Here is a 27,781-nt window from a genome sequence, read left to right as displayed (position 1 = left end):
CTGGGGAGAGAACAGGGCACGAGCTTGAGGACGTTGGACCTGGTGACGTCGATGGGAGACCCGAGGCTTCGGGGCCGACCGAGCTTGCGGGAACGGTGGACGCGACGGCGGCCGGCGGGTGAGGTCGGCCCGGCCCGGCCCGGCCCGGCCCGGCCCAGCCCAGGCGCGACCCCGGCCCCGGTCGAGCCCCGCAGGAGCCCGCTTCTCCCTCCGCCTGGGGCTCAGACCTCGCTAAAAACAAAGACAGACCGTCGGCCCTGGAGGGCCGGACCTGGAGGAAATCCTGCAGATTGCACGTCTGATAAGGGGTCGATGCCCGGAGCAGAGCCGGGGCTGGGCGGAGGCAGACGTCACCAGCGCGGCGGTGGGCGGTGGGCGGAGGGCGGTGGGCGGAGGACTCCGGGAGGCCTTTGCCCCGACATGTGCGAACGACCCCTGAGCACGTTAAGGGATGCGGGGCGTCCGCGGGAGGGGGCGCCCGGGAGGACCAGGAGGCAGCACGACCCGCATCAGGACGGCAAGAAGGACGGCCAGAGCCGGCCTGAGACATCGGGCCAGACCGCCACGTGGGCGGCCGCTGCGGCGGGGAGTATAGCGGTTCCTCAATCAGAAGCAGAATCATCAGGCGGTGCGGCAAGTCCTCTCGGGAGCGAGCACACAGGACAATTGGAAGAAGGTCTCAAAGGGATGTTTGTAGCCGCGGCGCTCGGGCAGCCAAGAGGCAGAAGCAACCCGCATGCCCCGTCGGTGGGTGGATGGATGAGAACATGGTCTTCGCACACAGAGGAGTGTTATTCAGCCTCAAAAAGGAAAAAAAAGGGATCCCTGGTGGCACAGCGGTTTGGCGCCTGCCTTTGGCCCAGGGCGCGATCCTGGAGACCCGGGATCGAATCCCACGTCGGGCTCCCCCTGCATGGAGCCTGCTTCTCCCTCTGCCTGTGTCTCTGCCTCTCTCTCTCTCTCTCTGCGTGACTATTATAAATAAATTAAAAAAAATTAAAAAACAAAACAAAAAAAAGAATCTGAACCTCAAGGTTCAAGTATATGCTGAGTGAAGTACACAAAACATGACAAATACTGCTCAATTACACTTTTAAAGATCTTATTTATGGGACAGAGCGCACAAGCAGGGGGAGGGGCACAGGGAGAAGCAGAGGCCCCCGGCTGAGCGGGGAGCCCAGAGTCCTCGCATCGTGACCTGAGATGAAGGCAGGCGCTTTGCCAGCTGAGCCCTCAGTTGCACGTCTGTGAGGTACTGAGACTCCTCAATATCAGGGGGACAGTAGGGTGCTGGTAGCCGGTGCCTGGGGAAGGGGAGCAGGAGTTCGCGTTTAATGGAGACGGAGTTTCAGTCCTGCAAAATGAAGAAGAGTGCCGGCGATGGAGGCTGGCGATGGTAGCGCTTACTGATGTGTTTAATACCATTGAGCTGTGCGATTACAAATGGTTAACGTAGTAGGTTTTTCATTACGTGTGTTTTGTTTCTTTAAAGATTGTATTTTTGGGGCAGCCCCCGCGGCGCAGCGGTTTGGCGCCGCCTGCAGCCCGGGGTGCGATCCTGGGGACCCAGGATCAAGTCCCACGTCAGGCTCCCGGTGCATGGAGCCTGCTTCTCGCTCTGCTTGTGTCTCTGCGTCTCTCTCTCTCTCTTTGAATGAATAAATAAATAAATCTTAAAAAAAAAAAAGATTGTATTTTTAAGTAATCTCTGCACCCAACATGGGACTCAAACCCACAACCCCGAGGTCAACAGTTGCATGCTTCACCAACTGGGCCAGCAGGTGCCCCATGTTACGTGTATTTTAACACACACACACAAAAAAAAGGTGGGACGCCTGGGTGGCTCAGGGGTTGAGTGTCTGGCTTTGGCTTAGGGCGTGACCCCGGGGTCCTGGGATCGGGTCCCACGTCAGGCTACCCGCAGGAGCCTGCATCTCCCTCTGCCTGTGTCTCTGCCTCTCTCTGTGTCTCTCATGAATGGATGAATAAAATCTTTAAAAAAAAAAAATTAGACTATAGGACACTAATGGGTGTATACACTCCTCTGGGACAGAGTCCCAAGGCCAAGTTCTTGAAGGGGAAATTCTGTGCCCTGCACCGTCCGGCCCATAACATCTGGCTGAGCCCCTCTTAAGAAACCCTGCTCTCCGAACAGGTCCCCCGGGGGAGCAAGGTCCCTGATGGGAGCCAGGTGGGTCTCTCAGTAGGGCCCCTGCCACCTGTAGGGGAGGGGTGGGGTCAGGCCTCTAGAGCCCAGGTAGTGACAGCCTCATGGCACCTGCACCGTCCCCAGCAGCCACTGTGGGGCGTCCAAGAGCTGTGCATGGCGCCGCCTGCAGCTCCGGAGAGGCCCTAGGACGGAGGTTCACCGGTCTGTTCCCACCGCGCTCCCCCGCTGCCCGAGCTGAGCCATCCCCTCAGACCCCTGGGCCCTTGCCACAGGGTATATCGTCTCCTGAGCCTCCTGTGGGGACTCCGGGTTGGGGAAAGGCCAGAGGCCAGGAGGGACAGAGGGCGTGGGGGGCAGGAAGACCTGGCACCTGAAGACACTGCCCGGCTGAGCCCTTCTGCAGAGCCCAGGGCAGCCCCCAAGAGCTCGGCAGCAGCTGCAGGGGAGGCCGTCACGGTCCCTGAGTGCACCTGTGCCTACTCCAGAAGGTACAGAGGTTCCCGCCCTCACTCTCCCCTCCCAGGTGCTCCGGATAACCTTAACCGTCCACACCACATGCGGATCACAAGCCAAGCTTGTGCTCTTCCTCTGCCTCCTGACTGGTGACTGGATACATTACTCAGCCGCCTTCTCCCGGCCGTAAAGTGAGGGAGATGGTAGTAGAGCCGCCCCCCCCCCCCCCCACAGGCCAGGGCGTCCTCACGCAACTGACGAATAGTGCAGTGCTCAGTACGAGTGTGGCACTCGGAGCCCTCAGCACACCAGCATCACCATCACTGTCATCACCACCGTCATCATCGTTGTTCTCATATTGTGGCCCCAGGTCATACGGCTGGATTTGAATCCTGAGCCGGTGACAGGAAGTTGCACTGGAACCACCCGATCGCATACAGGTCCCCGCGCAGGGGCAGGTGATGGTGGCCGGCAGCACGAGGTCGGTGTCCGCGCAGCAGCCCCGCCCACGCCCCGGCACATCCTGCAGCCCCTCAGACACAGGTGAAGCAGGCCCTGGGCTGTGGGGCAGCGCAGCCTTCCAGGCTCCCCTCCCCTCTCCCACAGCAGCTGTTTCTGGGCCAGGCGGAGCCAGGCCGCTCTGAAATGCATTGTGTGTGGAAGGGAACCAGCCCCAAACCAGGAAACCCTCCTTCCGGGCCCGGGGCGGGGGCCAGGGTGAGCGGCAGGTCAGGGCCGACCAGACCTGGCCAGGAGTTGCAGCCACCGGCCCCTCCAGCCCGCCCTCCAGTCTCTGCGGGAGCACCCGGCTCCCTTCCCTGGGGCCGAAGGGCAGGGAGCAAGCAAGCTGCGGCCTCCAGCGGGGTCCTGGCACCACAGCCTCCGGGCTGTCTCGGACCGTCTCTGATCTCAGAGGCACAGGCGGCCGCTGGCCCTCCCCAATCTCGAAGAGGGTCGTAGGAGGTCGTGGTGGGCATGAGGCCCACCCTCCAGGTCCGCACCACTACGCAGGCCGAGCGCCCGGGGAGCCGGGGAGGGCCGGGCCGGCACCCCGCCCCCCTCGACTTCACCTTATTTTGTGATCTCATTTTTCATTTTATTTTACCGTTTCACTTTCTTTTATTTATATGTCAGTTTATTTTACTGCATTTCAAGTTTTTTACTTTGTCATTTTACTGTTTATTTTACTCTATGAAGATTTTTTTCATTGAGTTGTAACCCACATGTGACGAAAAGCACGAGTGCAGATGCCGAGGGTTCCACCCTGGACGCTTGCCCCGTGCCCACCGAGCCAGGCGGAGCTGCCCGAGGGCCCTGCAGTGCCGGGTCGCCGTCGCGCTGGGCCAGTCCCCTTCCCGCCGACCCAGGCTGTGGGTGAGGGCGCTCGGGAGCCCGGGCAGGGGGCCGGGCCTGTGCACCGGGTGGACCTGGGGGCAGCGGGGGGACGGCGAGGTGGGGGACACCCAAGCCCATCCCATTGGGTCCCCACCCCTCCCTTGGGGGCTGCCGGTGACAGGAAAGGAGGCCCTTCCGTCACGAGCACCCGCAGGGCGTCCAGCTGGCTCGTCCTGGGGACACGAGAGGGTTTGCCAGGCTGGCGGGAGGCCAACGCGCTCCAGCCCGACCGGGTGGGGTTTCGATTCGGCGCAGGCAGGAAAGCCCATGGGGCGGAGGCCAGGGTCTGTGCCCAAGCGCCCCGAGCCCTGGCACGGACGAGCCTTGACGCAGGCGCCCCCATCTCGAGGGCCTGGGGGGCCCGGGAGTGGCCTGTGTTCCAGCGCCGTCCCCCTCCCCTGGCCCTTCACCTTCCCAAGCACCCCTGGTCCCGTCCTTCTCCCGGGGTCCTTCTCCCGGGTTCCGGGTCGGGGTTCCGCAGGAAAGGGGAGCGGGGAACTGCCAAGGTTGGCGAGCAGTGCAGCGGTGGCACCGTGGCACCGGGGGTGCTGCCACTCGACACAGGGAGCACCCGGCACCACCCTTTTGCCGTCGGCGAGGTGAGCCAGCAGCCGTCGGGCCCCTCGGAGGGCCGGGCTGAGCGTGCGGGTGGGCAAGCAGCGTGGGCAGCGGGCCCCGGGCCGCAGCTCCCAGCCGGGCCTTGCCTACCACCGCCTCCTGCGGGCCCCGCGGCCAGAGCTGCCGCCTCCTGGGGACAGTCCCACCCATGGCACCCGGCGGGGCCCACGGCCACCCGCGCAACCCGAGGGGAGGTACAGCGGTGAGCCCATTTTACAGAGCGAGAGGCAGAGGCCCAGGGTGAGGAAGTCGCCCCTCTTCCCGTAGCCGGACACCGGTGGCAGGCGGAGGGGTGAGGTGATCGGGCCAGGAGGCCTCTGTGTGGAGGGGGGCGGGGGGTCCTGGGGCTTGGTGGCTGCAGACGGCGGTGGTGAGCACCCCGGGGACGCCCGCTGTAGCCCCAGTGACTAGACAGGTGGGTGAGTGGCCCAGGTCCCAGCCCCGGGCGCTGATGGGAGGGCGCTGTCGGGTCTGCCCTGGGGGGCGCCAGCCACCCGCCACCTGCACCCCGCACATCAGCAGCTGCCCCAGCTCGCCCCACGCTCCCAGGTCACCCGGGACCGCCCAGCCACGGAATCCACATTCCTGCCCCAGGTGTGCGGGCCCCGCTCAGGCTTGTCTGCTCCACTGGCTCCCTGCTCCTCCCGGCCTGCTCCTCCCGCCCTAGCTCCTCCCGCCCTAGCTCCTCCCGACCCCCCAACTCCTCCTGACCCCCTAGATCCCCCAGCTCCTCCCAACCCCCAGCCCCTCCTGGCCCCCCCAACTCCTCCCAAACCCCAGGCCCCCCAGCTCCTCCCAAGCCCCAGCTCCTCCTGACCCCCTAGACCCCCCAGCCCCTCCTGGCCCCCCCAACTCCTCCCAAACCCCAAGCCCCAGCTCCTCCCGGACCCCCAGCTCCTCCTGACCCCCTAGACCCCTACCTCCTCCCAGGCCCCCCCAGCTCCTCCCGGGCCCCCCAGGCCCCTCAACTCCTCCTGACCCACAGCTCCTCCCAGGCCCCCCTAGGCCCCCCAGCTCCTCCTGGCTACAGCAGCTCCACCCCCTCCCCAGCCCAGCTCTGCAGGCGCTCTGGGCCCCAGAGGCCCTGGGGTGTCCAGCTCTGCCCTGCCATGGCATGACCTGCCATGACCTGGTGCACATGGTGACGGGCAGGTGGCTGTGGTGCCAGAAGCTGTCTGGGCCCAGGGTGGGCAGTGGGCGCTGCAGTGTGCCTGGCACATGCTCCCCGACCCCAGGGAGCGCGTGACCCGAGGAAGAGGCCCAGGACAGCGGGTCTCACCCGGGGTGGCTCTCCCCAGGACCCGTGCCAGGGTCGTCACAACTGGGGGGAGAGGTGCCACTGGCCACTAGTGCCCGGGACGCCCCCTCAGGAGGGTGTTGTTCCCCAAATGCCTGGTCTAGGCCGGGTGGCCAGGGAAACCCTCTCTGAGGGGGGGACGTTGTCACCGGGGGGGACACGCCCTAAGAGGCCCTTACGCCCACCAGTGTCCCCAGCGTCCCTGCAGCGAGGGGCGTGGGCAGGGAGAGGTGCGGGCTCAGCAAAAGGCAGAGGTTCTCAGCTCCCTGCGGCCTCCGCCACTGCCTCCCCTGGGGGGCAGGACATTCCCGGCCCCCTGGGGCTCAGGTGGGCACACGGGCTGCCACCAAGGGAGCTTCGGGGGGGTAGGCAGGACCGAGCAGCGTGGCGCGGTCAGCAGGGCTGGAGCCGACCAGGGCGGGGTCATACATAGCCCCTCGGATGGCCGGTTCCCCCCCGGAGCATGGGTGCCCCACGAACACGGGGGTCCGGGGAGGCCAGGCCTCTGACCTCAGGGCGCCCGGCAGTAGGTCTTTGCCTTCCCCACGGCTCCTCGCAGGTGACGCCAGGCGTGGGGCCCAGACGGTTTTCCAGAAGGAGAGGGCGGCCTGGCGGGAGCCTGCGCAGCGCCATGTGTTTACACTCCCCGGCGGAGCCGCAGGCCACATGTTTGTAAACGTGGGAGCCGAGGCGGATAGAGGCCTGCAGCCGCCCAGCCACCCCCACCCCCCGGGTGGGCGGGGCCCCAGGGCTCCCCAGGGCTCCCCTCCTGCCCAGCCACCCCACCCTCGTGCCTCCCCCGCCTCTCGGGTGTCCGTGAGCCACCCGTGTTTGAAATCAGGGTGACACAGTGCGGGAGCCCCCGACCCCCCTCTGGCCCCCCGGGGGATGTGGCGGGCTGAGGCCAGGGCCCAGGGCTCACTTCACAGTCGGCCTCTGGGGCGCCAGCTGCAGGTCACCTGCACGGTGACCGGCTGTGGGACAGTGCGAGGGGGGGCTATGACTCAGCGTCCTCGCACACAGGACCCAGGCTGAGTCAGCACGCTGTTTAGGGCTGGGGGTTCCCGCAGAAGCACGGGCCCAGCTGGTGTGAGGGGGCAGGCCGTGGGGGGTCGGTCCCCGGGCGCCCTGACCTGTCCCGCCGGCACCATCTCTACCTGAGGCCCGACGCACACCCCTTCCTGCCCCAGCTGCGCCTCCAGGGCCCCCTCGCGGCCTCCGCGACCCTCTGGACCCGGAAAGGCCAGCGGCCGAGCTGTGCCCCGAGCCGTCTCCTGGTCCCTGGGCGGCGTCCTCGGGGAGCCCGGGTCCCAGGACACATTGGGTGGCTGCGGGCATCGGACTGGGTGCTTTCCGGGCTGCCCCCCGTTTCCCGGCACACCGGCCCGGGAGGCCCCCACCGTCTGCGCCTGGACACCGTGCCTGGCGCCGCCACAAACCCCCGCGGACACACGCCGCGTCCCTCCGGGCGCGTTCCCACGTGGTGACGCGGGGCCGAGTCTGCAAGGGGTCACCCCCGCTGCCCCGACGGCGGCTCCGTTTACTGGCTGGCGTCTTTGTCCCTGGCCGTGGCCACCAAGCAGCACTGCGCCGTGGACCTCAGGGCCGAGAGGTGTGCCGGGGGGGCGCTGAGCTGGGACCCCGTCAGCCTGCCCGCCCCGGGCCTCCGGCCAGTGAGAGGCGGCGGGCACACGACCAGGACCCACGCAGCGCGGGGCTCCTGGCTCAAGATAAATCACAAAATGATAAAGCAAAATAAATAAAATATGAAATAGCGGAGTGAATGAAGGAAGCCGGTGCCACAGACGGGGCCTGGGGTAGGCCAAGGGGGGGGCACGGGACACCTTCCTCACAGCCTGAACTGCAGCGGGACAGACGGCACAGGCGCTGCCCAGGCCCCCCCCCACTGGGCCCCCCCAGCCTGTGGCCTTCGGAGCACATCCCAGACGGCGGCCGCCGACACCGTGGGTGAGCCTCCTAGGCCAGCCTCAGTGTCCCTTCTGGGAAATGGAACAGTGACTCCCAGCAGCCACCCCGGGGCCCCCACATCGTCCTCAGGAACCCTGGCCGAGGAAGTGGCTCAGCGGAGGCGCGGAGGGTGGTCCGGCCCGGCCCGAGGTCCAGTCCTGTGGTCCCGCCTCGCTCTGTCCCCTGGACAGCGGGGGTGGCAGGCGTCCCTGCCGTGCAGCTGGCCCAGGGGCGCTGCACCCGAACTCGGAGCAGGCCGTTACCACTCGCCTCCCTCTGCCCTTGGCCCAGAGCCCCCCGGGTGGCAGCGCCCGTGTGCTGGGGGAACACGGGTGGGCAAGCGCATGGGCCGGGAGGTGGTACCTCCTGGACGAGGTGGACACCCCCTCCACCTGCTGTGTCCTGGGGCCGTGCGGCTGCTGCAAAGCTCGGGGAGGGGGGCCGTCAGCCCCGTGTGCCCCCGGCCACCCCAGTCCCCAGCCCGATCCCAGGGCTGCCGGGACCCCGTGACTACAGCACACAGGAGTGGCCCTGCCACCACTGCTGCTGACCCTCATGAGAAATGAATCTGTTCTCCGAGGACACCGGCACTGAGGCCAGACATGGGGGTGGGGGGCCTCGGGGCTGCCCGAGTGGCGAGCTTGGCAGATCTAGGGCATCGTGGAGGGAGACCAGAGAGAGGGCAGCCTGAGAACGAGAAACCCGGAGAGCAAGAGTCCGAAAAGACAGAAAGGGGAAGGGGAAGCGGAAGGCGGGGCCCTAGGAGATGACAGGTGGCCCGGGGACCCCGCCGCTGCGCTGGGGGAGGCACTGGGCTCAGGCCCCGCCACCAACGTAGAGGAGGACCCTGGTGGGGACCACCTGCCTGCTGGCCGGGCCGGAGCAGGGCCGCAGCCTTGGGCACCCGTGTGGCCTGTGCGATGCCAGGAGGGGTGGGCTGAGCCGCGTTCTCGCCGCGACGGCAGACCCGGGAGGGCTCAGGGCAGTCTGCTCGTGACGCGCGGCCATGGGGAGCAGCAGGTGGGCCCCAAGCAGAGCTCCCAAAGCTGGCGAGGGTTCGGGGCTACCCTGCGCCCTCCGAAGTGGTGGGGGTCTGGGGGCTGTTGGAGGTGCTCCCAGAGGCTGGCTCATGGCAGCCCTGGCCCTGCCCTTCCCGGGGGATCAGATTCCTCCTGGACCGAGGACTCCTGGCCATATAAGGCCGTCTGCGGGCACCTCCTGGAGAAGCTGCAGAGCCCTCACCCCGCCCGCCCCCCGTGGGAGCCAGAGCTTGGCCAGGCCCCGAGGATGGAGGCTGGGGAGGGGCCTGCTGGAGCCTGGTCCTGCCATGGCAGGGGGGCAGGCCTTGCCCTGGGCACCGTCCCGGGCTCCCCTCACCTGGCTTCCCCAGGGCCGCCCGGGCTGGGGTGTGCAAAAGGGACGTGGTGCAGATGGGGTGGCGAGAAAACTGGGGCCAAAGGGCAAGTAGGATAAAAACGGCACCAAGGAACTGCTGTGGCCGCCATGGCCGCCGTGACCCTGGGGGCTCCCCACCGCCTGGACCCCCACCACACAGCCCAGCAAGCGCCAGGAGGTGCCCTGACGTGGGCCACCCTTAAGAAAGGTGCATGGGGCTGGGGTCCTGGGAGCACCCTCATCACTGGACCGGGCCTCCTTTCTCTCCCAGACACAAGGATGCTGGACGTAGCCGGCCCTCGGCCCTGTCCCTCCCTCCCCGTCCCATCAGGTGGGGCCTGAGGTTTGTTGCTGAAGCTGACCCCTGAGGCCACGGGGGTGGGGGGTGCTTGCAGGGATGCAGACGCCTGGCCCATCGCAGATGCCCCCTCCCCGACATCCCCCCGGCAGGGGCCAGAGCGGCGGGGCTGTCGCATGCACACCGTGGCGGCTCTCTGGCACCTGCCCTTCACCAGGCCTGGAGGTACGGCGGGGCCAACAGGGCAGGACACAGCTGAGATTTCATTTAATAGAATGAAGAAGTCCGGGAAATCAGAGCAGCCCAACACCCACTGGCTCCGTGGGTGGTTCCTGGAGGGTCCAGACCTGGGGCGGGGAGGGAGGGAGGGAGGCGGCCAGACAAGGGGGTGGGGGCTCCACGATGTCCCAGGTGGGGGTGACAAGGCCAAAGTCCCCCGCGAGGGGGAGGGGAGCAGGATGCTCCTCAGCAAGGACTGGACGGAGGGGCCTGCTGGGCGGCGAGGGTCTGGCTCCTATTCTGAGCCAAGTGGAAGCCCCCAGTGGCCTGGGGGGACGGGGTGCAGCGACGTGGAGCCGTAAGAGTTCCAACCCACAGAAGCAGCCTCTCGCAGTGCTGAGCTTTCTGGTTCCTTCCAGCTAATGGTGCATCTCCCAGAACCAGGCAGCTCCGTGTCATTCGGAGAAGGGCTCTCCTACACTCATCCGGAGTCGCCAAGGCTGTGGGAAGGGGACACCCAGGCTGGACCCTGGACAATGAATCCTCTGGTCCAGGACTCCGTGCACATTGATGTCACTTGCCTCATGCCGCGGAGGGTCATGAAGCCCCGTATTTCTGAGCATCCTGGGGTCATGTGCTTTTATAGGGCAGCCTCCCTGTCCAGGGCATCAGTTGGGAAGAAGGCAAGCCTAACTAGGGGAAGGAGCTTTGGGAACCATCCTGGGAGAGCCTGGGATTGCGGGCCTGGCCAGCCCTAGTCTCCTGGCCCCTGAACACCCCTGAGCCTGTCTATGGCCTCTCTGGTGTGCAGATCCACCTCCCACCATCAGGACGCCCACAGGCCGGGCCTGCAGTAGGTACCCTGAGGAGCACGGCCTGGGAGCCGGGACCCTCCTGAGCTCTGGGGTTGGAAGGCTTCCAGAGCAGGGGCAGTGGCCGGGCCGCTGGCTCCTGCTCCTGCTCGGGGTCCGCTCAGAGCCTGGGGGACCGCGGGCCTCACAGCCAGGGAGAGCCCAGTGGGGGCCGGCGGGGGCCGAGGGCAGGTGCTCCGGCCAGAGCAGCAGGGGCCGTCCTGGGCCCTCCTCATGCCGGGAATGCCGGGCTCTCACCTGGCCCCATCCTTCTGAGCAGCGGCCCTCGTGCAGGGTGGACGCAGGCGGTAGCCCAGGACGGAAAGGGGTGCTCCTGGCCTAGGGGAGGGGCCCAGCGATGCTCTGGGCCTCTTCCCGCCCTCGGGCCCAGGCCCCCGCTCCCGAGGCCCGTCCCCTGCCCGCTGACCTTCGCCCGAGCTCCTAAGCTCTGGGCTGTACCCACTAAAGGCCCCAGGAAGGCTGTGGGCTGAGCAGTGGCCCAAGGGGACCGGGAACTCCCTCTGTTGGGCTGGGTTTATGACCTCCCGACGCGGCCTCCTCCCAGCTGTGAGACTGCAGGGTGCCCAGCTGGTCCCCGTCCTCCTCCCACACGACTGGCTTCAGCCACAGCCAAGGGCGTCCACCAGACTCCGCTGCCCACGTTCCCGCCAGCTGGGTTCCCTGGAGGGGCATCAGAGCAGCCCTCAGAAAGGGAGCACCCCCACTCCCGACCAGGGCGCGGGCCACTTGGCAGGCCCTCTTCCCACAGAGACACACTTCCCTAGTGGGCAGCGGGGCCTGTAGGCCTCCCTCGGCCGAGCTGCGGGGCCTCCTCCCCTCACACCGGATTCCACGCTGCCTGCAGCCTCTCGCAGGGGTGTGGGCCGGGCCGGGAGGTCCAGCACAGCTGCCTGGCACCCGTGTGACCTGGGGCACGCGTGTGGACAGAGTCGGCACCCCAGGCCCCTGCTTCCCAGAGAGGCTGGCTCCGGAGTTCAGCTCAGGCTGACGCAGGTGTGCCCTGCACACACACACACACACACACACACACACACTCATCTGCCCAGAGGATGGGCTGAGCAGGGGGCTCCTGGGGATGCCTCTGAGCCGGGGGAGGGGCCTGCCCTGGGGGCCAGAGGTCCAGGCCAGGAGGACCCCCACACGCATCTCCATCTCCGACCTCCTCAAGTCCCAGTTCCCCTGCGGCTGGGTGCAGAGGGGCCTGGCCGGTGCTGGTCAGAGTTGGGCGGGAGGAGGAAGCCAGGCTCTTCCGAGCCCGCCCCTGGAGCTCACTCCTCGGATAATCTGCCCCTCCCCCACCCCGCCCCTCCCCCACCCCCACCCTGGACAGAGGGATGGAATGCCGGCCCCTGGCTGCCCGCCCCCTTGCAGGGGGACACTTCCTCATGGGCCAGCGTCAGCAGTGCCCCATAAATGTGGGGGGAGGAAATGACTGACCAAGTCCTTCTTCCTTGCTAACTTGCCCTCCTGACTGACCCCCAGTTTTGGCCTCAGTTTCCCCACTTATAAGAAGGAAATGTGGCCGGCCGGCCTGGGAGTCAGGAAGCAGGGAGACGGGCCACTTGGGGGTGACTGGCTGGACACGTGGGCAGGGGCTAAGGTGGAAGAGATGCCTCCCCGCCGGCCCTGCCCACCTGCCCCCAGAGGCCCCTCCGTGAGGCCTGTGCAGCCTGGCGGGGGCAGCAAATCCACCCTCCACGCCGCCCCCTCCCCGGGCACACCAGCTGGCACGGGGTGGGGGCACAGGGTGGGCACATTCTCCTCTGCCCATCTCACCCCCCCACTCCCAGCCACCAGTTGCTCCGGGGGCAGCTGTCTGCCGGGAAGCGTCTACCCGGATTAATTAACCCTCCCCGCACCGGGCGCCCCGGCTGACGCGGCACATTCTCTGGCAGCCTCTCCTCTCTCCCGCCTGCTCGGGGCCTCGGATGGCGGAGGCCTGGCCGCTAGGGGGCTCAAAGGGCACCCACCCTCCCCCTCTGCCGCCCCCAGGGACGTGGGGGAGCTGACCTGGGGTGAGGGTGTGGGCTGGGAGGCTCCCTAGCTATCAGGACCCCGAGCTATCAAAGGGGGGCCAGGGTCCAGAGCGCAGTGCAGTGATGCGCAGGGGAGGACCTCTGGGCAGGAGGGGGGACGGGGTGGGGACAGGTCAAATTCCCCATCTGGGAACTCTGCTACTGCCCAGAGGTGGCTTCCATCTGTCCCTCGCCAGGGATCATAAATTAGCTCTTGTGCTGGCCTGTGGGCTCCGGGACTCCAGATTACCGCCCCCCACCGACTCCCGCCCACCCTCCGGGCCAGCTCCTCCCCCACTCAAACCTTCCCCTACAAAGGTAACCGCCTCCTTCCGCTCCCCCAGGTAGAACTAAAAGAAAAGTTACGAAATCCTCCCGGCGGGCTGGAGGGTCATCTCCACCGCGTATTTCCTAACTCAGAGCAGAAAGGGCCGCCAGCTCCTTGAGAAACAGGACCTGCCAGAGGCCAGGGATGGCCAGGGGGGTGTGGGTGGTGGTGCACCCCTCCGGAAGGGCCGCAGCCGCAGGACCCCACTGGGACCAGCTGGCCGCCACCCCATGCACTCATTTCACCCGCCACCAGGCCTGTCCCGGGGGTCCCACGTGGGACATACACCCAGCTGGCCTAGCTCGGAGAATTGCGGGGAGCTGCCAGCCCAGCAGCTGCACATGCCCCCCTCACCCCCCAGGCTCCCCATGAGGCCGCTGTGGGCTAGGAGCCGGAGGGGAGGAGACCCAGTGGCCACAGCCCCCCTGAACACAGAAACAGCTGGGACACAACCCTGAGCTCCGGCCTCTGGGTCCTGTGTCATTTCCCAAGCATCCTCCGGCAAGCGGGGGCCTGCCCAGCAGGGGGAGTGGCCCCGAGCGGGAGGGCGGGAGGGCTCGCAGGCTGGCGGGCACCGAAGATGGTGGAGTCCATGGCTCCAAGCACAGGCACCTGGGGCACCGGGGCGGGCTCCCAGCCGGCCACCGCGCTCAGGGGCTCGCGGGTCCTTTGCAGCCCGTCTGCCCAGCGCCCGCCCGCAGGCTCTGAGCATCCTCCCTTGGCCCCGGGGCCCGCAGTGGGCACCTGTATCTGAGGCCCTGGGATCCGTTTCCCTATTTTAGAATAATTAAAAGCCGAGTCTGTGCAGGGGGGAGCTGGCAGGGTGGAATTGGAGCCAGAGGGGATCCCTGGGTGGCTCAGGGGTTTCGCGCCTGCCTTTGGCCCAGGGCAAGATCCTGGAGTCCTGGGATCGGGTCCGCGTCAGGCTCCCTGCATGGAGCCTGCTTCTCCCTCTGCCTGTGTCTCTGCGTCTATCATAAATAAATAAAAAAATAAGGTAAAAAAAAAAAAAAAAGGAATTGGAGCCAGGGACGCATGGGGTCCCCAAGCCGGGCCTTTCTATCCGGCTGTAGTTCCGACTCCCTCGGCCCCCAGGCAAGGCCACTCAAGGCTGGTGGGAGCGCACCGTCACCTGCACAGTGGGGCCGACCCGGGGCGCCGGGCAGGGGCAGAGCGAGCCCGGGGCCCGCGGGAGGCTGCACAGGGTCGGCGGAGGTCCCCGGAGCGGTCCGGCTCCCGCGGGGCAGGCGCCCTGGGCTGAGCCGGCCGGGCCCTTGGAGGGGCCTGACTTGCCGCCGCAGCGCCCGCCCCGGGGCCGCCGGGGGCGCTCGGCCGCCAAGAGGTGCCCGAAGTTAGGGAAACAAAGAGCGGAGCCGCGGGCTGGGAAGAGCCGCCGGGGCACCGGGGCGCGGGGAGGGCGCGACCCCACAGCCTGGCCCCGGGCCAGCAGGTGCCCCTTCCCGGGCCGGCGCGCCGGGGTCCGAAGGGTTAAGGCCCGCGGCCGCCCCTCCCCGGGGCGCGGGGCTCGGGCGCCCGGGCGGGCCGGGGCGGGGCCTGGCGTCCGCGGGCGGGGCGAGCCGAGCGGCCGCCGCACTCCCGCCGGGCTCCCGCGGCGCCGAGGTCCCGGGAGCGAAGATGGCGAGGCCGGGCGCGCGGCAGGGCGCGGGGGGCGCGGGGGGCGCGGGGGGCGCGCGGGCCGGGGGCGCACGGGGCGGGGGCGCGCTGCTGCTGGCGGGCCTGGCGCTGCTGGGCGCGGCGCGGGCGCGGGCGGCGGCGGGCGGCGACCTCAGCCTGCACCCGCCCTACTTCAACCTGGCGGAGGGCGCCCGCATCTCCGCGTCGGCCACCTGCGGGGAGGAGGCCTCGGCGCGCGGCGCCCCGCGCCCCACCGAGGACCTCTACTGCAAGCTGGTGGGCGGCCCGGTGGCCGGCGGGGACCCCAACCAGACCATCCAGGTGAGCGCGGCCCGGGCGGGGGCGGGGGCGGGGGCGGGGGCGGGGGCGCGGGGCGGGGGCCTGGCCGGGCGCCCAGGTGCGGACCGGCCCGGGCCCGCGCTTCGGGACGCGGAGGGGACCCGGCTCGGCTCGGCCTGGCGGCTCCGCGAGGGAGGCGCGCGCCCCCCGGTGAAGGACCCCGGCGGGGGAGGGGGCGCCCGCTCCGCCTTGCCCGGGACGGGCCGGGACCTGCCGGGCGGAGGGCGCGGGGCGGGCGTTCCTCGAGTCTGGGGCCAGACCTGCAGGCTCTCCCGCCCCAGCAGAGGGTGAAGTGGCTCCTCCGCGTCTGGGGTGACGCACCCTCCAGGTGTGCGGGGTGGCGGCCAGCAGGGGTGTTTTTAACCGGGGTGGGAGCAGATGCAAACCCAGGCAGCAGGTCTGCCCCACAGGTGCGGGGGCGGGGGGGTTCTGTGGGCCTCAGTCTCCCTGGGGAGATGGGGTTGCAACCCCTGCAGACCCCCCAGAAGGCGGGCCCACCCGGCCATGAGTCTGTAGGTGCGAGTGGGTTAGGTGGCATCACCTGGCAGGGACACCTGACCAACAGCAGGGCTGTGAAGACCCTCTGGACTGCGGTTGAGTGTGGGATCCCATGAGGCCCCTTGGCCGGTGAGGCCTCCTAGGTTACCCTTGGAGGGGGGCAGGGTCGGCGCCAGGGGCTCCTTCACACCCATACTAGGCCCGTCGCCCCACCCCTGCCGAACCTTAGGAAGAATGGGGGCCCCAAGGCAATTGTAACCTGAGTCATCACCCTCCTATTGAAGAGGCAGGGGAAGGGGAGGAGGGCACTTGGAGGCGGATTAGCCAGGGTGGGTGACTACCGGAGGAGCCTCAGCTGGAGGAGCCTCAGCTGGACCCCCTGCACTGCCTGCCCGCCGCTGCCCTGGGCCCCGCCACGTGGGGAGGAGCGGAGCCCAGCAGGGAGCTGGCACCACAGAGCCGTGCCGCCCATGGGCTCACCTGTGTGCTCCATCTGAGCCCAGCGCAGCTGGACGTTCAAGCCCACATTTCAGATAGGGAAACTGAGGCTCAGAAAGCTGCACTGTGGACACCTGCTGCAACCCCCACAGCCAGGCCAGGAGCCGGCTGGGGCAAGTGGTGACAGCCTGACCCAGCTGCCATCAGAGGGTCTGGGTGGTGGGAAGGAGCTTGTGTGGGTGGGGGTGTCCAGAGCTGCCGCACGGGGGGCCGGCCGGGCCCTGGATGCCCGTCTTCCCAGCTCTCTGGGCCCTCTCTGAGCTCGCACCAGCGCCGCCGCCTGGATCCCTGCGGGCTTCCTTACTGTGTTTAGAGGAGCAGCCTGGGGCCCCGGGGCCAGAGCCCCTTTCCTGTGCTTCGCCCTACGGGTGCGGCTCCTCACCTGCAAAATGGGCACAGTGCGAGAGCCCGCATCACCTGAGGCCGTGAGCTTGGGCTGAGGAGCCCGGGAAGCCACGGGCTATGCAGCGACTGACCCAGTGACTGACGCTGACAAACATGGTGTCACAGGGGAGGGAGCACGGGGGAGGGTGCTCCTGAGTGAGCCCTGGAGCACCAGCACCCCTGCCCCCACAGCTCAGGGTTGGGCAGGAGAGGGGAGAGCCGGAAGCTTCCACTGTGGCCCTCATCCGGAGGCCGCCAGGTGTGCAAGGATGGGCACTAGCTGCTGGACACTAGCTGGACAGCCGCGTGGCCCCGGGGGACAGAGGACCTGCTCACTGTCTTGGTCTTTAAGGCGCTGCCGCCAGGCCCCAGCTGGAGCCGAGGGGCTGGGGCAGGAGGGGCCGGGGAGGTGACGCCCACGTCCTCTGTGTCCCAGGAGCTCAGTCTTGGGCTAGCACGGGCCTGGGGTCTCAGAGGATGTGGGGCCTGAGCAGAGGGGCTAGCAGCTCCCCGGGCCCCCGGAAGAAGGGGGCAGAGGCTAGCGGGGTGTCCCATGTGGGACCTGCTGTTTGGGCGAAGTGGTCCTGTGGGCCCCGGAGCAGACAGAGGGCCCCGGGGACATTGCAGCGCCGTGACCTCAGGTGGGCACTGCAGGAATTCCGGGCTGGCCCTGCGCCCCGCAGGGGAAGTCGGGGGCTCAGCTACCGGCCTGGTGACTCACGGGGAGGGGACGTCCTTACCGTTGCTCCCTATTTCCTTACTCTGTTCCTGGCAGGACCCTCTGCGGCGGAGGGTGGAGGGAGCTTGGTTCCCCCAGCACTGTCCACTGTGATCTAGGTCAGGGTGACAGCCGGCCGGGAGGCCCATGTCACCAAGAGATGCCCACTGTCACCTTTCATGGGGACTAGAGTCACTTCTCCTTGAGTCTCTGGGTGGGCCCGAGCAGAAAGTTTCCTGGGCCCGTGCACCCAGCTTCCGCCTGGGCTTGCTTGGGGGGTCAGGGGTCTGACCACAGGCGGCGTTTTCTGGAAGGCCCACGTCCTGTAAGTCCTGTAAGGTCTGCTACCACCCTCGGCCCCCCAGGCCCCTGATGGCTCACACCCATGTTTGTGGTGCTTCCAGCAATCCCTTGGGCTCCTCCTCTGTTTATCCTGGGAGCCAGAGCCCGGCTTCCGGTCTGGGGGTCACGTTTGAGCTAGGCAGTGGAGCCTGCGCGGAGTATGCTCCTTTCCCGGCTCCACTCCCCAGGTGTGGCAGCTTCGGGGGGGGGGCAAGGTAAAGGGGGGGCAGCCCCCCCCGAGCTCTAGGCCCCTGGGGGGGGGCAGTAAATTGAGAATCACTAAGAACTGGAGAATTTCAGGTCTGTGATAGGATGAAGAAAGGAGGGTGATGCGTGGGGGTCGGCGGGTTAGCTGCCTGGGTGGTCTAGAGCTCTGGGCCCCCGCGCAGGAGGTGACATCTGAGCTGAGACAGGACAGCAGACGAGAGCCCAAAGCCCGCTGGCAGGAACAAGGTCTGAGACAGGGCGACCCAGAGCACCTAGCACAAGGGGTCCTGGGAGCCTGCTGCGTGGGCGGCTGGGTGCCTGGGGCCGGCGCATGTGGTCTCACCGGGCAGACCCGCCTTCGTGCAGTTGTGGGGTGTCCGTGGCCACCAGGCCTGGGAGTGGGGGAGCAAGGGATCTCCCACGCTCCCACCTCCAACTCCTAGGACGAGGTCTGGCCCCCTGGGAAGTCGGGAGGGGTGGGGCAGCCACATTTCCCAGACGCGGCCTCTGGGGCCTCCGTCAATGCCAAGTCCCAGAGGGCTGCCTTTGTGTGCAGAGGGATGGCAGGTCTGGTTTCCTCCGGGGTGGGGGTTGGGCCTCTGCTCGGCGGGCGGCCAGGGCCCAGCTCTGCCCACCCACCCCCCGCTGCCCCCCACGCCCCCGGGCTCCCAGCACCTGCTCCTCCCTGCTAGGGACAGGCCTCCAGCAGGTGGCTGGTCCGTGACAGAAGCAGCTGCCAGGCCCCGTGTGGGATCTGTTCATCTTGCTGTGGCCAAGGCAGGTGCCAGCGTTACCCCCACTCTTCGGATGGGGACACTGAGGCTCATCGAGCCGTGACTTGGCCTGGTCCCAGGGCTCGGAAGCGCCAGAGCCGGGAGGTCCAGGCCTCGCCTGGGCAGCCTCCACTCCGGGGCCTCTCCCCACAGGCTGCCGGAACGGCTTAATTCCGACTCTCTGGAGGCCCTAATCCAGGCTCTGGGTGGGAGCCTGCCACCAGGGTTGTGGGGGAGGGGGCCTGCCGTCCTAGCCACCTTCGCCCCTCCCTGCCTGGTGCTCCCACCCTGGTGCTCCTGGGCCTTCCGTGCAGGAGTGTGACGTCCCCCTGGAGCGGCCCTGTCCCTCGCGGTGCCACTGGCCTGTGTGGGGTGTGCTCCTCGCTTCTTCCCGGCCCCGGGCCCGCAGGGGTAACCCATCTGCCTGGAGCACACCCTCCACTTGCAGTGTAGGTCTCAGATGCCACCTCCTCCGAGAGGCCCGCAGGGATTTTCCCACCGAAAGAGGGTGCTCCTCTCCTTCCCTACTCCCCATTTCCCCCACGAGGCCTGTGGCCGTCTTTCCCACGAGCCGTATCCCCTGAGTCCAAAATGTAGTGGGCCCTCGACGCGTGCTTGCTGAGCAAACGGGGGAGCGGTGGGCGAGGGGGGGCGGTGGAGGCCCGTGTGGTGGTGGGAGGGTGACCCTGGACCATCCGACCCCCCCAGGGCCAGTACTGCGACATCTGCACAGCCGCGAACAGCAACAGGGCGCACCCCGTGAGCAATGCCATCGATGGCACGGAGCGCTGGTGGCAGAGCCCGCCACTGTCCCGGGGACTGGAGTACAACGAGGTCAACGTCACGCTGGACCTGGGCCAGGTAGGGTCCTCGCCCCTGCGGCCGGAGCTCCCCCTGCTGCGTGCAGGGGAGAGGAGGGCGGAGCGGCGCACCGGGTGGGGGTTAGGGAGAGGGGTGGCTGGTGGGTTGCGGAGGGGGTTAGGGAGAGGGGCGGCGGCTGCGGCGGGAGGCCGGGTGTTTACTTGGAGGAATTCCTTCGCGCAGAGCCTGGCGCTGCCTGGCGGCCGTGGGAGGGGCCCCAGGAACGAGGCGGCCTTGGAAGTGGACATTCCTGGAATACCTGCGCTGGGGGGGCACCTTGGGGTTAGGTGCGCCTGGGGAGGCCTGGGCTCTGTGTGCCCCTTGGCCCTTGACGCCCTGGGCAGGGGGAGGGGGCAGGCGGTTCTCAGTGACCGAGGAGCCGGCGTGTTGGATGTGGCCGAGGTCGGACTCCCTCAGGCTACGTCCTGCTCCCAGTGGCCTCCGGGCCCCTCCAGGGACGGGCCAGCAGTCACGCTGCCGCCGGGCTGCGGTGGGGGCAGGTCGAGGAGGCCGAGCCGGGGAGTGGCCACCACCAGGCCTGCAGGACCCTCCCGTCCCGGTGACCTGCGGTGCCTCACTGAGTTTGAGTCAGGACCGGGTGCCGTGAACCCCCTCACTGGCCTGCTACTGCCACCAGCTGGGGACCCATGGGCAGGGAGCCCCCCGCCCCCCAGCTCCTTCCCCCTGCACTTTGGCTGCCTCTCCCTAGGGCACAACAGCCAATCCTGGGCCCAGGCCACCTGCCGGGATCTGAGCCCACTCCCCTCACCACCCACCTTCTCCCCACCAGGCCTGTGGCCCCAGGCTGGAGGGGCAGGGAGTCCCCAAATCTGCCCACGGGCCCGTCCTTCCAGCAACGTCCCCACCTCTCCTAACGCCATCAGGGCGACAGCGGGATGGAGGTTCAGCAACGGCAGACGCCCACCGGGTGGTTCACCTGGATGGAGGCAACCCCAACTGTGAAAGGACTTGGAGGGGAGACGGGTCCTTTCCAGCCGTGTTGGAGGGAGAGCGACTTACCCACACACCTCTCCCTCCCCCCCCTCCTCTCCCTCCCCCACCCCTCCTTCCTTTTTTCTGCCCACTGGAGTCTCTTTCCACCCCCATCCCTCCCTGCCTCCTCTCCAGGGGCCGCTTGGATGGGGCTGGGGGACGAGGGAGGACAGCCCCTGCCCGCCGATGTGCTGTGGGGTCGGGCAGGGCAGATGGACCCAGTTTCGAGCTCTGTGGGTGACAGAAATCTTCCTGGGCATGTTTCCTGCCGAGACGGGCTCCCAGAGGATTTTCCACATGCTCCTCACCCCCGTGGAAAGGGAGCTCGTAGCCTCTGAGCTGAGCCACCGAGGAACGACAGGTCCCTTCAGGGTGCACCTGCTTGCTGGGGTTGGGGATGGAAACCGGGTCCATTGGTGCCCTGTTGGGGAGTAGAGAAGCCCCACATAGGGTAGGAAGAGGACCAGGGAAGGTTCTGGGCAGTAGAGACCACTGGGGCTGGAGCACCAGAGGATGTGTTTGGGGGTCTAGAATGTGGCCCTTGTAGCGACCGGGTCTGAGCCCTCAGGACCCCTTTGTCTGGTGGTGTCCTGAGGATGGCCCCAGGGCAGGACCCGTGAGCCCACTTCCTGGTGCAGACAGGGTGACAGGCTGAGCCAGGGGGGCCTGGCCAGGCCAGCACGGCCCAAGGGCCAGAGCCCGGGATCCTGGCCGGGTACGGGGTTTTCCTACTTTGGGGCCAGGCAGTCCTCTGAGGCATGGTCCTGGGGTGGGGCTGGGCTTCAGTCAGGAAGCGAGGCTGAGCGGGCAGTGGGTCTGGGCACACCCCCTGTGGCGGGCAGCCAGCAGCCTTTGTTCTGGGATCTGGAGCGGATTCCCCGGGAAGGGGGAGGAGGCAGCTGGCACTGGGCATCAGGGGGCCTTCCTGCCCCCAGGAGAACAGAAAGGGGGCAGGTGGGCGGCGTGACAGCTCCCAGCTCGTGCCTGATGAGTGGGCACCGGGAGGGTGGGGCTTGGTCCCCGAGGTGTCCGTCTGCCTGGGGTGTGGGGGCCCCAAGGAGCCTGCTCCCTCTTGCCCTGAGTCACCTCTTGTCCCCTGTGGTCTTTTCCGTCTTATGGTAGGCGGGGGACGGTGGAACCGCCTTCCTTCCCATTTTGCAGATGGAGAAACTGAGGCTCCGGGACAAAGTCCTGGCTGGGACGGGCAATGGGGAGCCCCGGGCCTTGGCTCCCTGCCCTGCTTGTCTGTGGACCTTGGCCGGGAACCCTCAGACCTGAGAGAACCAGGCTGTTGGCCGGACACTGCTGGGTGCCAGCCCCAGAAGTGGGTCTCCTTCAGGGGTGCAGGAGGGGGCCCCACACGGAGTCCCAGGGACCTGCCGGGGGGTCCTCCTGGGTCCTCCTGCCAGCCTGAGCCTCCCCTTCCCTGTACCCGGGGCAAGGCGGGTGTCGTCTCTAACCGCCCGGGGTAGATCCTGGCTCATGAGAGCTGCCCCGACCAGGGGCTCCGCCATGGGGTCCCAGCCCCCTCCTCCCCCGCCCCCCCTGCCCAGGGGTCTTTTTTTTTTTTTTTTAATTTTTATTTATTTATGATATCACAGAGAGAGAGAGAGAGAGAGAGAGGCAGAGACACAGGCAGAGGGAGAAGCAGGCTCCATGCAAGGAGCCTGACATGGGACTTGATCCCGGGTCTCCAGGATCACACCCTGGGCTGCAGGTGGGGCTAAACCGCTGCGCCACCGGGGCTGCCCCCTGCCCAGGGGTCTTAAGGAGCTGGGCAGAGCTAGCTTGGGCTTGCTGTGGGGTGGGGGCTCTGTCCCTTGGCAGACGTCCCCTGGGGCCTGGCCATGGAGGAGGGACTCTCCCCGGCGGTCCCCTCCCTTACCTGCCCGCCGTAGGCACACTGCCCACATCTGGCTTCAGGTGGGGAGTGCTGACCCCCCCAGCTGTTCTTCCCCTGCGATAGGGCAGGGCGGCCCTAAGTCTTAGCCCTGAGAGGCCAGGTATGGCGGGGGAGCAGGGCGGAGGGGGACCGGGCCCCGGCATCGGGGGGTAGGCCGGGGTGGTTGAGGACTAGAAGTGCCAGGCTCAGGAGTCTGTGCCCTGCTTGGGGGGGCAGCAGGGAGACAGGACACCAGATGGGGGTGCCGGGGAGCAAAGCTTGGGCACAGCTGCTGACCGTGGGCAGTGGGTGAGCCCCCCCCGGCACTTGGGGAAACTGAGCCGGTGTGGAGGACCAAGACCCCGGGGTTGGGCTTGGCCACGGCCCGGACGTGTGAGCTGTGCCTCCTGTGGACGCGGGGACGAGAGCCCCTGCGTGTGGGCGACATGCCTTGGCCAGGGCCCCAGAGCGCACTGGCTGCCGGGCTCTTAGGATCCCCGTGCAGCCCTGCCCTGCCCGCCCCGGGTCTAGGCGGCTCGCCCTCGGACGCCGGCCGGCTCGGGGCTCCCTGGGCAGGCCTCCGGGTCCCGGTGTGCCTGCGGGCCTGCCGGCTTAGGAGGCTGCGGCCGCTGGCCTGGCGTCCTGGCCCAGCTGGGCACGCGGCCATGTGGCCACCATCCTGGCAGCGTCAGCGGGGTTGTTCAAGGGAAGTGGCAGGAAGTCTGGCCCAGGCTGGCCAGGCTCTGGTTACGCAGCCTCTGGAGCCAGGACAGGTGCGGGGGCTGGACCGGACGTGGGCCCTTGAGCTGGGCTCCCTGGGGGAGGACGCTGGGGATCCTGGTGGCGTCCCTGGGGTAGACGTCCCCAGGTCAGGCCCACTTCTCGTGAAAATGAGGAAGACCCTTTGCTCAGAAGACAAGGGGCCAGAGGGGCCACCCGTGTCCAGGCCTGGGGGCCGTTTGTCCCCTGCCCTGCGTGGCTCCTCTGTGCGACGCTTGCACGCGGCCGTCCCAGCGTCTCTCCTCACCCTGGGCACGCACACCTCCCTGCCACCTCCTGTGTCCCCGCCAGGCCCTAGCAGCCCCCAGAGCCTCCTGTTTTCTGGGTTTCAAACCCCACGCATTGGTCTCCCGTAGGGTCACTCACTGAGACTAAATTGTTTAGGTTTGGGGGCTCCCCCTGGGATAAACTCTACTTCCTGTGGCCCAGGATTGACCATCTGGTCTGACCTGGGCCAGGCTGCAGGGAGGAGGGGACAGGGCAGGGAGCTCGGGCCTGGGGCCGGGCCTGAAACCTTCAATGCTGGAGGCCCAAGACAGCCCTTGGAGGGTGGGGGGGTGGGGGTGTGTGTCCCTGAATGGCCCCCGGCCCAGCGCTGGCGAGGTGCTAAGCCGTGCAGGACACTTGTCTTCCACTCTGCCCAGTGGGCTCCTACACACCTGTCGGAGGCCCCCCATGGTCCCCGACACCTCTCCACCCTGCTGTGCACACCCGTGCGCCGGGCACCCCGACCAGCAGAGCGAGCCCTGAAGCCACCGAGCATCCTCTGCATGTCCCAGTTGTGCCTTCCTGCCCGTGGTGGCTTCCCACCCCCTGCCCCTCCTGGCGCCGGTCCACGAGGAGCCTGTGCTCAGGGCCCCGATCCCGTCGTGCGGATCCCGTCATCCCGTCGCGGCGTGCGGCCGGCTGTGCTTGTTTAGGCAGCGGGGGGCTGGAGGACACGCGCCTGCCCCGGCCCCGCCGGCCGATTTGTCTTCGTCGCTGCCCGGGTTTCCAGATGGGGTCTGTGCTGGGAGGTGGGCAGACATGGGGCCGGGGGCCTGAGGGTGGTCCCACAGTCTGGGGGGAACCCAGGAGGTCTGGGTGCCCCCGGGGCTCACTCCAAGGGGAAGCCCCGGACGCCTGTCTAGGAGGGGCTTCCTGCCTCTGCCCGGCCACAGCCTGGGACCCTGGCCCGGCCCGGGAATCGGCACGGGCCCTGCTTCCTGTGGGGCCAGGGCTGAGTCACAGACTGCCCGGTGATTCACACCGCCCAGCCCGGCGGAGGGGGCGGGCTCCCTCCTCCCCGGGACCGGGGCACGAGGGCCGGCCCGGGTCTCCCCAGCCCCGAGGTGGGCCAGGGCGGGGTGTGCCCATCACGGCCCCGCCCTTGGTGATATGGGCGCCTGAGGCCACGAGGTTGCTGACCAGCTGTCCCCCCTGCCCCCTTCCCATCCCTGGGGGCGTCAGAGACCCCCACGGGGCCCGTGGCACCAGTCTTCTTCGTGGGCTCTCCCCTCGTCCAGAACCCGGCCCTGGCCCTGCACACTGTGCGGGGTGGCTTCGGGCCTCTGCGGCACCCCTGCTGGGTGGCTGCCCTCCCCCCCGGGGTAGGTGGTGTCCGCCTGCTGGGGGCCCTTGGAGCCATCCCACCACCTTGAGAGGCACTGTCCCTGAGCCACACACCTCTGCTGTTTGTCTTCCTTCTGCTCTGTCCCAGGAGGGGAAGTGACTGCCCAGGACCACACAGCCCCCTTGATGCCTGGGAACCAGCCCCCCGCCCTCTGGGCCTCCTGCCCTGGCCCCAGCCCCCATCAGGCAGCGGTCTCCGGGGCCTGTCCCCCTCCCGGGGAGGCCTGACCCTCCGTGGCCAGGCTGGGTGTGGGGGCCGGGGGTGCGGTGGCCGAGAGGCAGGTCCGGCTGCTGTGCTGGAGACGTGCCGGCCCCCAAAATAGCCAGATTTTTAAAAATAACTCGAGAGGCTTTTGTTTGGCTTTTGCTTTAAAAGACATTTTTTTCCTGCTGCACAGAACTTTGTAGCAGCGGGAAAGGTCAGCCCCAGTTGGCAGCGGAGCTGAGCAGGCGGGCCGGTGGGGGAGGGCCAAGTCCAGGAGGCCGGGCCGCTCCGCGCCCCAGGTCACGTCCAGGGCGGCCGTGCGGTCCTGGCAGCCGGGACCGCGGGACAGGGGGGACCGCCGGGTGCGTGGGGGTGGCCGTGTCGGGCCCCTCTGTGACAGACAGTCCCTGGGTGGCAGACAGGTGGACGCAGGGCCTTCCCTCCAAGCGTCCCAGGGTGCTGTGCACGGGGCGGACGTTTCCCTGCCGCCCTGGTGCTGCCCTATCAGTGCGTTCAAATCAATATTTGTGCAAGTGCTCTCAGCTGGGAAAAATGCGACCAGCCGCCGACCCGGGGGAGGGACAGCGCTGGCCAGCGGAGGGGCAGCCCGGTGGCCTCGCTCGGGAAAGGCGGGGGCGTCCCCGGGGGCTTGGCGGGAACCTTTCATTTCCTCGGGGCTTTGGCGGGGCCTAACCGCTGCGCCCGCCCCCCAGCAGCCTGTGGGCGTCTCGCACACGCCCAGGCCCTGCCCTGCTGTGCGCCCCTAAACACCCGTCCTGGCATATGGGGTCCCTTGCGGTCCCCGGGGCTCCCGGTAGTGCCTGAGGGGTGGCCAGGGTGCCAGGCTGGGTGTAGGGTCCATAACCCCAGGCCCTGAAGCCCCTCCCCCGATGGGCAGGGCTACATAGATGATGACCTCAGAGCCTGGCTGTGGGTGAATAAGCTTGTGCCCCCCCAGGCCCCCCCAGAGGCGGCTCTTGGCTTGAATTGGGCCTGTCTCTGCAGACGCCAGGCCTTCTGGGAAGGGCAGACTCAGAACGGGCGTGTCAGGGGCTCGGGACCTTCCCTCCCCGCACCCCATTCTCGCCTTCTCTCCTGGGATGACCACAGAGGCCTCAGGTTGAGGGGGCTGGGGGTTGACTGTGGGCCTCGGGCAGCCCTGAAGAGGCCCCAATGCTCTGGGATCGGCCCAGCTGGTCTGGGGCAGCAGGTGCCAGAGAGGACCTGTACCTGGGGCCGGTGGGGCCCCACGGAGGGTGCAGTGGGGGCTTGGAGCCTGATGTCACCCTTGAGGCTGGTGCACACTTCACTGCCCACCTGGGGGTGCCCCTGGGAGCGGGGCGGGGGTGTGGGCGCCCCTCCCTGGCCCGAGGTGGCACATCGGCCCGCTGTGTGTGCCCATGTCCGGGACCTCCCACTCCTTCTGAGAGCCCTCCCAGTGCAGACCGGGGGTGTCCCGAACCCCGCTGTCTTCCCTGTCTGGTTTCCTTGGAGCCCAAACGGGCCCAGCCTGGACGGTGGCCTGCCTGCTTTGTTCTCTTGGCTTCGGGGCAGAGGGCTGGGGGCGGGGGCAGCACTCACAGGCCCTCAGGGCTGCAGGGCCTGGAAACCACCGTCCCTCCCCTGAGGTCATCGTGTCCGGAGGCTGAGGCTGGGGTGGGTGCTGGGATGCCACCCCCGGAAGTGTGCGTGCAGGGCACAGCAGACACGCACGGCTGGCCGTGTGAGGGTGGGCCTCCCAGCCGGCGGCCTCGTCACCCAGACGGTGGACTGTTCCCAGTGACCTGGGCCCCTCCTGGGATCTGTGGCCCAGGGCTGGGGGCTCTGGGCGCTGATGGGAGAACCCCTGGCCGTGTGCCACATCCCCAGGGAGCTGGATGAGGGGTACCTTTGGCAGCGAGAGCCCAGTTCTGGCGCCTGGGAGGGTGCTCCAGCCTCTGGGGGGCAGCCGCCTCTTGGAAGGGCCCCTTAATTACCCCTCCGCGCATGCAGTGTGGATGGGCTATAGTCGGGGCTTCCGTGAGGAGACTGCCCGATAGGGCTGGGGGGCCGAGGCTAAGGCCTGCTAGGTTGCAGGGCCGGGGGACGGTCGACAGAGGAGGGACCTCACCAAGCCCCCTGGGCACAAGTCAGAGGGGCGTCGGGGATGCTGACCTCTGGGCAGGAGGAGGTGAGAGGCAGCCATGAGCACCCCCTGGGGCCAGGGACAGGATGCAGCTTCGCCCTCCCCTGCCCGGGGCTACCCCGATGTGCCCTCTGCCTGCGATGCTCCAGCCTCCAGCTCCTGGGCTGGCAGGCTCCCCCCGGCCCAGCTCTGAGGGGGCTCATTCCCCAGTGTGTCTACCGCAGGGGGCCTCGGTGGCCGGGGGCGGTCAGGGGGAGAGGGGGCAGGTCCTGAGTCAGCCCCGAGGACGATGAGGGGGGTGACCGGGGTACGGCTGGGGCAGGGACCCCATCCTGGGAGCTGCCGGCTGTGTGCGGAGGCCAGGCTCCCGTGGGAGCTGGGGCCAGCGTCTGGCCGCTGCCCGGACCGGCCACCAGAACTTCAGGGGCAGTGGGGCACCTGCGGTGGACACCGGACAGGCTACCCCCAGCTGCCCCTTCCATCCCAGGCCTGCCGGCCTGAGGGACCCCTGCGCCTCTGGGGCAGGGGTGGAGGGAGGCACCCCCAGGCCCAGGGGGGTGGGGTCCCCGGTGCGGGCCTCAGCAGCCCCGGGTCTGAGTGAGCGGGGCTGCTCCCTGAGCCGGCCGGGCCCCAGGAGGCCAAGCCCACGGATGGCCGAGAGGGCGAGGAGAGCCCAGCCACGGGGCGGGCGGCCCCTCTGCCCAGCGCGGCCGACACCTCTCCGCCCCGCAGGTCTTCCACGTGGCCTACGTGCTCATCAAGTTCGCCAACTCGCCTCGGCCGGACCTCTGGGTGCTGGAGCGGTCCACGGACTTCGGCCGCACCTACCAGCCGTGGCAGTTCTTCGCCTGTGAGTCTGCGGCAGGGGCCGGCCAGGGGCGTCCCTGGGGTGGGCGGCCGTC

The 27,781-nt window shown here is 68.1% G+C and overlaps 1 protein-coding gene across 1 annotated transcript in view; it reads left to right on the top strand.

The window, feature by feature from the left end:
- The first annotated feature begins 14,663 nt into the window (after positions 1 to 14,663).
- LAMA5 (laminin subunit alpha 5) overlaps positions 14,664 to 27,781 on the top strand; it is a 45,732-nt gene continuing 32,614 nt past the window's right edge. Inside the window, exons 1-3 of the mRNA XM_072799739.1 lie at positions 14,664 to 14,984; positions 19,131 to 19,283; positions 27,612 to 27,729. Of these exons, the coding sequence (XP_072655840.1) occupies positions 14,664 to 14,984; positions 19,131 to 19,283; positions 27,612 to 27,729 (592 nt within the window). The remainder of the gene's footprint in view (positions 14,985 to 19,130; positions 19,284 to 27,611; positions 27,730 to 27,781) is intronic.

This window comes from Canis lupus, chromosome 26, assembly GCF_048164855.1.
Source record: "Canis lupus baileyi chromosome 26, mCanLup2.hap1, whole genome shotgun sequence".
Lineage (NCBI taxonomy): Eukaryota > Metazoa > Chordata > Mammalia > Carnivora > Canidae > Canis > Canis lupus.
The sequence above is the reverse complement of the archived record's forward strand: the minus strand, read 5'-3'. Positions and strand labels throughout refer to the sequence as shown.